The sequence below is a fragment of the Papilio xuthus genome, unplaced genomic scaffold (genome assembly GCF_000836235.2).
Source record: "Papilio xuthus unplaced genomic scaffold, Pxut_1.1 DF828177.1, whole genome shotgun sequence".
NCBI classification, from domain to species: Eukaryota; Metazoa; Arthropoda; class Insecta; order Lepidoptera; family Papilionidae; genus Papilio; species Papilio xuthus.
Genome location: NW_013530472.1, coordinates 758,135 through 770,458, shown reverse-complemented (window position 1 = coordinate 770,458; position 12,324 = coordinate 758,135). Strand labels below are relative to the sequence as shown.

General features: G+C 31.8%; 2 protein-coding genes across 7 annotated transcripts in view; both read right to left on the bottom strand.

The window, feature by feature from the left end:
• Positions 1-2,264, bottom strand: part of hiw (MYC binding protein highwire) — an 83,451-nt gene extending 81,187 nt beyond the window's left edge. For all 6 annotated transcript variants that reach the window (XM_013306598.1, XM_013306599.1, XM_013306601.1 and 3 more), the window contains exons 1-3: positions 2,152-2,264; positions 781-896; positions 414-672 (exon numbers count right to left, since the gene is read on the bottom strand). In XM_013306598.1, coding sequence (XP_013162052.1) covers positions 414-672; positions 781-875 — 354 coding nt within the window. In that variant the 5' untranslated portion in view covers positions 876-896; positions 2,152-2,264. The remainder of the gene's footprint in view (positions 1-413; positions 673-780; positions 897-2,151) is intronic.
• Positions 2,265-5,415: 3,151 nt separating this feature from the next.
• On the bottom strand, positions 5,416-10,330 carry LOC106113895 (nitrogen permease regulator 2-like protein). Its single transcript, XM_013306948.1, has 9 exons — positions 10,011-10,330; positions 9,446-9,537; positions 9,064-9,220; positions 8,728-8,839; positions 8,055-8,290; positions 7,817-7,927; positions 7,496-7,624; positions 7,146-7,309; positions 5,416-6,672 (listed from the first exon to the last, which is right to left on the bottom strand). Exons 1-9 carry the CDS (start codon positions 10,110-10,112, stop codon positions 6,489-6,491), a joined length of 1,287 nt encoding a protein of 428 aa, XP_013162402.1. The 5' UTR covers positions 10,113-10,330; the 3' UTR covers positions 5,416-6,488.
• Positions 10,331-12,324: the final 1,994 nt, after the last annotated feature.

The following is a 12,324-nucleotide window of genomic DNA, read 5'->3' as shown; positions in this document are numbered from 1 at the left end:
GACTTTCTGGATGACAGGATGCATGGGAAGGGAAAATATTTTCTTTCTGTGCATCCCCTCCTCTGTCAATTAAAGGTAGGCAACGCATATGCAATTGCGTATGTCTATGGGCAACGGTAACTTCGTTTGCCACCGTATGATATAAAAAAAAATATGAAAACCAGCTAAAGAGAACATATATTCTGCCACATATCAATCCTTAAACATTATAAATAATTGTGCATGAAAGGTAGTGGAGGGGACACCCGTAAAGTAACAGGATCACTGATTAACACTTCTGATAAAAGTAGTAACTGATCATTTACCAAAAAAAATTAAAACTATGTAGTTGCTTAAATATTAAATGTTATGTTTAAAAAAAATTAATGACAATGACATAATAAATGAGTGAGATTTGTCTAAAGTTACAGTACCCTTGGTACAGTAGCCAGAGATTGGTGATGGCTGCAGGATGGCTCTTCATTGTCGCTGTTATCTGGTGTTTCTGAATCAATCAACCGCAGTTGTGCAGAACGAGTTAGTATAGACTTGCGGACTGTGGCGAACACTGCGAAATGTGAAGCATTCCGCAGCAGGACGGGCGCGATGCAAACGCCCACCGAACCAGCCGCTTTGATTCTCCTCAATCTTTCCTTTTTCCCGATCTTCTTCTGGGATTTTTTATCCAATTTTCTGAAATAAACATATATTTCTCAACAAATGCTTAATACAGCTTGAATATTATTAGCTCAATTATAAAAAAAAGCATTTGAACACTACTAGTGATGCATAAAACCTTACCTATTTGGAATCCATTGTATTGTCCGAAAAAATTTCTCATAGTTTTCCGGGTCCAAGCTAGATAGCTCAGACATTTGTAGCTTTGAGCAAGCCATGATTGTTACTGCTCGCTAGGTCTGAAAAATTGGCTAATTAGAAAACTTAAAGTCAAAATATTCAACTTATGTTAGCCAAAGCTTTCACTGATCTAAAGTGAAACAGACATATAGACATATTGTTAAAGTCATTATCAAATTATTAAATGAAATTCTTATTTCACTCAATAAATTGAAATCTGTTTGTTGCTTCCATCTTGATTGTGCAAGTTGTGAGGTACTTTAGTCTGTTTAAAAACTAGCTTAGTTCACAATTGATCAGTAATGTAGCAAAGCAATCTCTACAGCTTGCCCCTAGCCAAAGTGCTTAAAGACTTGTAAGAAATTTAAAAGCTGCTATATATATGTCATAATCAAGTATATATTACAATAATTAAAATATATATACATAATTGTTGTCCTTAAAGAAATTTTAATTACAATAAGGATTTACTGAACCTTTGCTTTTTTTATTTACTATTGCTTTAAGACTTTATACAAAACAAATTTGGTATAAGCCAGCCGTGCAACATTGCACAATATTTATTAAAAACATGAAATTATCAATCTTGTATTACTAAAGATCACAAAAACTTGTTCACACCAGTTATTTTAACAACATATGCCACAAAAATAAAACTCAAGGAAATGTTACTTGCTTACATTGTTTTAACTTTGTTTTGTACTAAAAGAATAAAAAATTAAATAAAGGAACTTGTTTCTTTCTTTGAGTCTTGAATAAAATACACAGCAGCAGCAATCACACTCATATAAGTGTAAATATAAAAATATAGAAAACACTCATTTTTTTTTTTATTTTATTGCCTATTTCATACACTGCATAAATAATATAGACAAAGACATCAGAAAGTAAGGTGTAAGTTAACATATGGAACCAAATCTAAATCATTTAATTCCCATACTTTCTTAGCTACTTCAACTCAAAATGTACGACTATTTATAAAAGTTAAACGCTAAATTGAAAAACTCGCCGCTGAACAAATAATGTAATGTATTAAGTTTTTTCGACGTACCGACATTATCATGGCTACATTACCCGGCGAAATGCGGGTAGAAAAAAATGTTAATTAAATATCTTTTTTAATAAAAAGCAAATGTAATCGACCGCCGCACAGCATTTTTAAAACATCACAAACACGCATAAACACAAAATCCAAAATATTGTCTCAATAATTTTATTCCGTATAGCAATGGCACCCATTTTATGTTCCAGAAGTACGCACTAAATTTTCTTAAATATGAACTAAATTATATATCAAAATAATGTAATAATTACCTCGGATAACACTAAACGCATGATGGTATTATTCGATATTATTTGACTTAAATCCTTTTCAAATCGTCAATCTACGCCACTTGCCACCGAAACGCTGCAAGCACAATGAGAAAATAAATAAGTAGGGTGGGGAGCTGGCGCCGGGGAAAATCAATACATCAACATCAATACTTGCCCGGACCCATGGATAATATACGAACAAGATTCAGCAAGCGTACCTACAGTGAGTTTGCGTTTTTTCTGTTAGGGTTACCATATAAAAGGTACCAAAAAATCATTTTTTACCTATATGATTGATAATAAAGGGAACCAAAACCGTTTTAAATATCAACAAGTATCGAGCTAACTGTGTTTTTCAATTATCATGTGTCAATTTGTTATGCAGTATTTGAAATTTTATGGCAATAATTTTAAAAAATTGCGAAAAATGTGTAAAAAATTTAATATATCATACTTATAATATTATAGTTGGTTAAATTTTACAGATCACAGTTGACGTCTTTCAGTTTTAGCTTCATAGTGAGTTAAACTGCTGAAAAACATCGATTAAATTATGTTTGAAAATATTATCAGTAATTTTCATTGTAATGCACCGACCTAATTATGTCGATTTTTATCTTTTTTTTTTTAGATTTTTATCTCTCATTTAAATAGTGAAACACAACTGTGCTTCACTAAGATATACATCACTTTTTATCAGTGCTTAGTCCAGTCTCATCTACGTCGTTGCCTCGAGCCGAGTATTGGACGTACTTAGTAATATTGCGATGCGCAAAAAACCGACGCCACAAGGACAAACTTGGGATAGAGGACAAATATACATTTACATATTTATAAATGAATGAAGGAATAAATTGTCTTCAATGTTTTTGTCTTTTTACTTTATTCATAAAACTTTGTTACAAACAAACGAGCACGTCGTCTAATGTTAAAGAGTAGGACCTTCAGACATCTGAAACTAGATACCGTAATGCGTAGGCGATGCGCTTTGTACCTTAAATAGATTGAAGGAATAGGTATACAGAAAAGGGATATATCCATCTTGCCCTGGTTAAATAAAAAAGGATAGCATAATATTGGGATAACAGGAAATTTGTATTACCTTCCAATTTATAGATTATTTTGTATATATTTTTGATTTTGGCATTGCCTAATAAATTAGGGGAAACAGGCCGCTATAATTTGAACATATTTTCTTGAACAGTGTGTCTCCACTGTTGTACAAAAAGTATTTTATCTCATCTTTTTTAGAGAAATGGAGGGAATATGTTGTGTACAGCTGTTACAGCAGAAATTCTAAGTCTACAGTAAAACAAGGTTTGGCTCTAGTACTTTATTCATGTTTACATTTAAATTACTATGAGAACTAAATAGAATAGCATCAACTTACATATTTTATTATACATAATGAGGCACAATTAATACTTCTTTAATGTATCGTATTAAAAAAAATCCAATTCTAAATAATTCTAATAGAGTATAAAATTATTTACAGGACAGTTTATATTTATTATTATAATTGATAAATACATAAACTTCATACTACCCAATAATACACAATTTATATATTATTTTGAGTACATGTACAAAATATACAATTAAATTGTTTTCAAGAGATGCATAAACAGTATTCTTATAATGTATGTTTGTGATACAGTGGAGCGTCGGTGGCTCAGTGGTCAAGCACTTGACTTGCAATCTGCAGGTCCTGGATTCGAATCCCGCCATGTACCAATGTGTTTTTCGATTTCCGATTTACATATGTACATTTATCCGACGTTCTTACGGTGAAGGAAAACATCGTGATGCAACCTGCACATATCTGAGAAGAAATTCAAAGATATGTGTGAAGTCAACCAACCCGCACTTGGCCAGCGTGGTGGACTATGGCCTAATCACCCTTAACTTAGGGTAGGCTCCGAGCCCCTTGGTGGGGACGTATAGTGAGCTGATGATGAATTGTGATACAAAATAATAAGTAAAACAGATACAAACAAAATAAATAACTTAACTTTGTGATGTGAAAGTTAAAAAATATCAGATTTCAACAGATATTTAAATAAGACATAGTGTTTTTAAAAATAAATATTAAATGTTTAGAAAGCATCAATAGTCTACTAGTGTGATAGTAAATTAATTTTGCAGCAAATATTTACATAAATTTAATTTAATATGAATAACATAGCTTTATGAGAAATTGATAAAAATATTCATATTTAGACAAAAATGAGAAGACAAAGATTATAAGGGAAGATATACCTTATTTAAGTCAATCAGATTTTGAAATTTTACTATATTAAGATTTATTATACATTTTGAAAATGTTGAACAAATAATATTCTTATAAAGTTATATTCAAACGTTTGTTCCTTTTTTGCAAAGATCAATTTATCGATGGAACGTTAATTCAATACATTAAATAAATTCGAGTTTAAGCAACTAAACATAATATATAACATAAATCAAACGAGTATCACTCATGGACAGAATGTTTTTAAATAATACTTTAATATTGTGACTTAGATTGTTTATATCTTTACAATTATATTATATTAAAATATCCTTTATCAGGACTACACTAACGAGTAATAACAATACTATTAAGTTAATTATCACTTCGATTATTAATTTTTATCATTGTCCACACATTTACACTCTTCAAACATTCATACAAAAATACATTGTATTGTGTGAGATGACAATATTTTGTATAAATGTCAGCAGCAAAGAGCCATTGTTATAACTATTTCTTTTTTCATACAATGCATAATTATTATATAATAACCTAACTAGTATTGCCCACAACCACTAAATATATATTTACATTCAAATTGTGAAAGGAACGATTGGGATAAAGCATATAATCATTATATAAATAGTTATTTGAAAAAAAATACTTAAATCCTACATACATCTAATTTTCGTGTCACAATGATACTCGTAGTTACCATACTACTTCGAAACGGTTTGACCAATTTTTAAGAAACTTTATATGCATATTCAGTAGGTCTGAGAATCTGCTATTATCTAGTTTTTAAATCTTAATTTTTAACTAACCTATTGACGTTTAATGGGTCTCCAGGACCTTTATTTCGCCACTCTTTAGTAACCCAGATAAGGTCTAGGTCTATTAGTTAGGTATCTTTTGATAATATATAGTCTGTATCTATATATAATGCATACATAATGAATAGGCTAAAATATGTAGCAATAAAACTAATAAATTTTAATTTTTACCTTAAATAGTCAGTCTTCATTTAAATTATACAAGTGATGTTATAGCCTTTTAAAATTAAGTAGCTATTTTCATAGTAATTTTAAGTATTAGGAAGGCTTGTGGAATAACCTTAGTTAAAATTTCGTATGTTAACTGTAAAAATATATTAGATTAAATTTATATAATGGAAAAGCTACTGGAAGACAAGAACTAAGATGAAAATATATATGAAAGCAATTAGAATATAAATATATAAGTAATTTGTTACAAATAATTCATGGAAAAGAGTGAATCAGACGATGATGTTTTGTGATTAATTTACCCGATTCACAAATTTATACTTTTACGATATATTGGGTAAACTAAATTAGTCTAATAATATTTTACCCCCTAATCTGTTATCCATTATAAGCACTTATGATGGGTCATAGTATAAATGACAGTGCATTATTATATTAATAATTAATACTATAAAGCACGTGAATGCCACAAAAATCATTATTATATCAACATTAGTTAATTCAAACGGTGGGATATTAAAATTGATATACATATACCAAGTTTTACATTATACCTCATTATATTATAATATTACTTATAACTATTTCACTTATTAACTAATCTAATAGTTGGCCAATAAAGTTTAATAATAAGCGAAAAAAATAAATAATTAATTTTAAAAATGTGATGCAAACATTGTGAAACAAAATGCTCTTCATATTAACGACTTAGATGTTTTTTTCTTATGTCGGGTTTTTTCAATTGAATGCGATGCTATTTTTGTTTTTCTATTCCTCACCTTATATTCTATATAAATATGACAGAATTATTTTGTAAAAATTTTTATAATCAATAAAACCAAACTCACGTGTAAAGTATTCCACTGATTTCTAAATCTAAAGCCTATATTAATTTAAATATATAAATAGATAACGTACAGTACTCTAAAAATAGAATAAATGATAAGCTTTAGCGATCCTAAATATATATCTTACTACAATTATCACGATAACATACAGCCTCATAGAACTATCAAAGAATACAATACATAAGTAGCTTCATTATTGCTTTTTGTGATGATAATATTGCTAAATATTGCAAATTATGTTTCAAAATACGTTTAGCACAGTATGACGGCGACGTTTGGGTCCTCCTCGATGACTGTCTCCAGAGTGGGGATATCGATGGAGGTGAGGCAGCAGATCTCGTCTGTGCACCGCTCCCCAGTGAACAGCTTCTGCAAAGCTTTCACTTCGGGACCAAACGACGTCGACCGCGACCGCCCGCGGGTGTATGTCGGATATCTGAAACAATGTAAACTTATGTATTTGTAGTACTGTATCCCTGGCTTTTTTATATATTACAAGTTGGTAAACGAGCAAGTGGCCACATAAATACGCCGATATAGTGAAGAGAACGCTTCCCAAAGACATGTGCAATTGCAGATGCATTGTCTACCTTTAAATTACATAGGGTACTCACAGGAAGAGAACATTTTCCCTTACTGTGAGTCCCCTTCTCTGTCAATCCACTTCTCCTTTCTATCCTATCCGGTCCTTATAATAGGAAGAGAAAGAGAGGACTAAAATAAGGCTGGGTCATACACACTCGTAAGTATGTGGAATTGCTTCCATTTAATGTCTGCGTTCTGTGTTATCAGATACTCCAACGAGGGAGCCGACCTATCCAGACAGATGTTGCTGAAGTCTACCAGTTTTAAAAAACGAGGTAATAATTGTATTTGACGCGTGTCACTCGTGAAGGTAATGGTAGTTACCTCTTGAGACAGCGTATGAGGCCGTGCATCTGCGAGAAGACGATGAGGTTGCGCACGTCGAAGCGCGCGAAGCGGCAGATGGTGTGGAAGCGCTCGTTGACAGCGCGCAGCGAGGTACCCTGCTGCAGCAGGCTCAGCACCACCAGCACCTCTTCAATGCGCGGCTGTAAGGTCACATTAGGTCATCATGTCACCAACAAAACTCTTAAATTAGATCACCAATTTTAAAGCACTAAATACATCTATCCTGTAGCCTACATTTTCTAACCTACTTGATAGATTGGCCTATGTTATGAAACAGTTTCAATCTCTAAATATTATTGTGAAAATCATATTTATTTAGTAATCACCTTCCTCCTGCCTTTGACTTGAATAAAAGAAAGACAAGCCTTCTGCAACTCAAGGTCTGTTTTGATGCGATTTATTTTAGCGGTCGCCCGGTACATGTTGCTGAATTTCAACAAAGGTATAAGTTTCACCTGCAAACAAAAATATATCATCATATATGTTAATGAAATTCTCTTAATTAAATGTTTGGAACAAACTGGTTGTCGCTGCTTTTGTATAAGCATTAGAAATCAGAAAATAACAGTATAAAGAAAATAAAATTGTTTCAGTAAATAAATTGAGCCATTATGTATATTTTGTTATGTTGATAAATGTATATTTACCACTCCATAGTAGAGTAAGTTCTGAATGCAAGCTTTGACAAGAGTTTTCTCCACATTCACTTTAGCGGCAATCTTAGCCACATGGTAGTACCCATTGATGTACGGCAGAAGCTGAAACATGTCACTTACTGTACTACATTCATATCAAAATAATCAATACATTGATTCTGTAGAAAACAAGTTTAGGGAATATTAACAGATCAAAGAAATTAATTTTATCTTAAGTCCATCTTGTTACCTGTTTGGTGGTAAGATCCCAATTAGAATTTGTATATATTTCCATAGGCAGTTGGTCTTCCAGCTCATCCCTGAGATCTTCACGTGAGGTGGAGTCTGGTTCCTCTCCGGGGTTGCTGGAGGTGCCAGGTCTTGGCAGGCCAATGGAGGCCACCAACACTGGCACATCATGGTCATTAACTGTGCTTGGGTCATCGCGTATCTCTGTCACCTTTACATGTATAATTGTGTCCCCCTCTGTTGAAATACATATACTTTATGATGGTAAATACAAAGTTAAGATTTATATCAAAGAAACATGTATGATTTATATTGAACACTTTCAACATTGGTTTAAAGCAATATAATATGCAATAGGTAAGAAAAAGAAGATGAATAATCGACTCCCAAACTCAAAATCTTTACTTTTTCTAATTTGTATTTACATGTTACAGACAAATTCCAAGGTAGGCCACAACATATAACTCACTTCTAGAGGTTTCTCTTTGACCCAAGTTGACGAGTCCCAATTATGGGAGCCATCCATTAGGAGTGGACAACAACTCTTGCCTATAAGGGTTCCCAATTATCAAGTTGCCACTTATTTGAGTACCAATGTATTTAAAATACATATATTGTAGCAATACAGACAAATATTGCACCAAAGAAGTAAATGAAACCAGTGGTAAACTGACCTGTGACAGTTGTCTTGCGGTAAGTGTTCAAGTCGTACAGAAGGTGCGCAAGGAAGGTGGGCAGACGGGATGAGCCTCCAGACACAAATGCACTCTCTTCTTCCAATGTTATCTGTCAGTATATTTTATTAATTACTTTGCTTTTATTAATAACTTAATAGTAATTGTATAAAACTTTCAAAGAAATTTGACATATATAAAAAAAACGAAAGAAATTAATTTAAGTCAGATTGGTAAGACTCAACTAGCAAGAAAATGTTAATGGGTTTCACATAATCTCAATAAATGTTTTATTCCCATTCTCTGCCTTCGTGTGAAACTATCATGAGTACATACCAGATGTTCTCCAAGTTTCTTCACTACTGGCTCATACTGAACAGTCCTTGACCAGTTATCGCAGACAAAGCACAAATTGAAAACATACACATTTCGTGGGTACCTAGGACTCTTCAGATATATTGGGTAGCCCAATATCTTGTGTGCTGGAGCATTGCTGCAAATGATGTTAAAAAAAATAGCAATTACTTAAAATAACACATTATTACATTCACAACACTCATTTACATTCTAGTAAGTACAAAATTTTATTTCTTAAACTACATTGTCTACAAGCAACTGTTAAGGAAACCTGTTTAAAATGGTTGTTATAATTTGAGCTGTTTCTACTGTCCTTACAAAGATGTTAAGTATACTCACAAAATATGTATATTATACTTACAAAGTTATGTTTTTCTTTTGCAAAATAGGTTTGGGAATTATGTATGTGCTTAATGAATCAAACAAATCCTTTGAAATGAAATCTTCAGGGAACTGTTGACAAAAATTATATTTTATTAAACTTACCATGTTTTATCACTACTACAGTAATAGTAACCTAAAAAATGGTATGTACCTAACATTATTTTAAGCTAACGATGACTAGGCATATAATTAAACCTGTGTAAAATGTTTACGTGTTACATAAAAGAAAAAATGTACAATGACCATGCTACAATTGAAAAAGTATAAAAAAAACATTGCGCCATATTGATACGTATATGAAAATTTGCAATCTATCGATATAACAAAGTGAAGTTGGTCGCTTCTTATATTTTTGCATTGAAATTAGTAAACATTCTTAAAATTTTCGTAAAAACATGTGATGAAGAATAACTACGAAATAACTAATAACACATTAAATAGGATTGGGACAGTTATATTATATTAATATGAACAAAAATAAACTTGATACACTCCTAATTAATAAGTATTGATAAATAATAAGGACTCAACTAATTACTGACCTGGCACGCTATTTTAGGTCCCGCGACAGCATGAAATTCTCCAAGAAATATACATCTTATGGGTCCTTCCCGTCCACAACCTTCATAGTACCGTGTTTCCATTATTATTGCTGTTATTATTCGTTGTAAACGATGGCTGGATTTGCACTTGTACACAAAATATTTTATGTTAGTTCAAAATTATCCTTTGTAAAGTCGGATAAATAAAGATGACAGAACTATACCCGCCGGCCATAAAAGCCCAAAACTCGCGAAATCCAAACCGATTTGCCAAGATTGGCTGATTGATGTTTGTTGTGTCGCGGCAGTTTCCGTCCCGTTCATTCTCCACTACTGACAACTATAACTGACCTGGTTATAAGACGTATTATTATGTGCCTATTTGATTTGCGGCATTTTGGCGCTGATGAAAGCGGTTTGTAGCGGTGGTGTGAATTCTAACTAATAATATAGATAGAATTAACTGTCACGTAATTTAAACAGGTGTACATAAATCGTAACAAAGCAAAATTTGTCATTTCCAAGCAATCGCCTATCCATTTATATTTTCCCACTTTTGACATACGTTGATATACAGGAAATTGGATGCAATGTTACCAGCTTACAAATACTATTATCCCAGTGTAAAGTAAAAACTTCTTACACCGCAATTACATTTAAATCTCCTACAACAACAATTTTTTATAATACTTTTATTATCTAAATTAGGGATGTTATATAAATTCAGTTTAGTTTTTATTACTATATTAATTGCCTGTCGAAATTTCTCATTCACTTGTTTAACCAAATACTTTGGGAGAAATACTGAAAGTAGGAACATTTTTGCACCTATTAAGCTTCACTAACCTTCAAAAGTAGCGTTTATAACAACAATAATAACATAATGATGCCTGTAACCCAAATAGGTAGGCAGTAATCACTTCTTGCACAATCATACACCTCCGCATACATTCACGTCGGTTTCGAGTGCTCTTAATACTTCTTGAGTATTTCATCGATCTGTGGCCTAGCACGAATATTTGCGACAAGCGCCTTCGTATCGTTATCGTCAATTAACAAATCAAATTAGCATGCGAATTTTGGTGTACTTTAAGGAGGATAGGGAGCGCTGCACAAATTTTGTCGATGACGGTACAAAGGCGATTGTCACAAATATTCTTGTTAGGCCCACAGGACGGTAAAAACCGTGAGGGACGGCCCAGTTCTGGCCCTTCCATACATCGCATTTAAATAATAAGAATAAACAAGAAAGATTGATTCCCCTGAAAATACTAAGTTATAATTTGTTTTGTATGTCTCCTCTGCTCGTCTTTCTGTATGTTTTGCATGTTAATATCTGGGGTATACCATAATAATTAAAAACAACATAAATTGAGAATTGATGCTTTATTATTCATTAAAATGAAATACATTTACAATTGGTTACAGATATTATTAGTACATTTAAATATAATCTATATTTTATTTCAAAATCGCCGTGGTGCGAACTGATTGCGCTGCGAATTATTGTAATATTAGTCTAACAAAATAAATATTGTCATTAACAGTTACAAGAGAAAAGGAAATAATATCACAAATAATAGCTTGAGTATATGTGTGTATAAAAATGAGGATTGTTCAAATTACATTACATTGAGGCGGTAAGCGAACGCACTGCGGCGGGGATTAACTTTAATATAAGACTAAAAAACATTTAAATTCACATTAATCGTAGACATGCACATATACGTAAACGTGAGAACATTTAGAGAACATCATTCGTATAAATAAAACGCTCAAACGCTGCATGATAGTTGATGTAACCAAGCGTCCCCAACCAAAACATTCCTACAAAAATCTATTGATCCATAGTTTTTTTTAGATTAAACAAGGGATGGTAATTTGACTTATCCCACAGTAAGGAACGTTTTATTGTGTACACAAATTTGCTAAACCGCTTTGGTAACAAACTCAAAAAAAGACCACATAAATCGTACACATTTGAGTAATTAAATTAATTTATAAGCGATAAAACTATTTTAGCATCATTGTGACACTTAACTACACATTTTCATATGAATGACACAATTACTGTCAACAATTATTATGGGATTTATTTTAAAATTTTATTAGATTACAAATTAACATTGATTTAGAAGCAACTTTGGATTAAATTAAGAATTAATTAGTAACTACGTATATTTCAGATATAAGAATAAATTAAATTATTAAATTTTATTATAAAAAAAATTATTTAAATCATAAATTAATTTTATTATTTAATTTGAAGTTCCTTAATTGTTGTATAAATAAAATTTCAAACATGATTTCATTT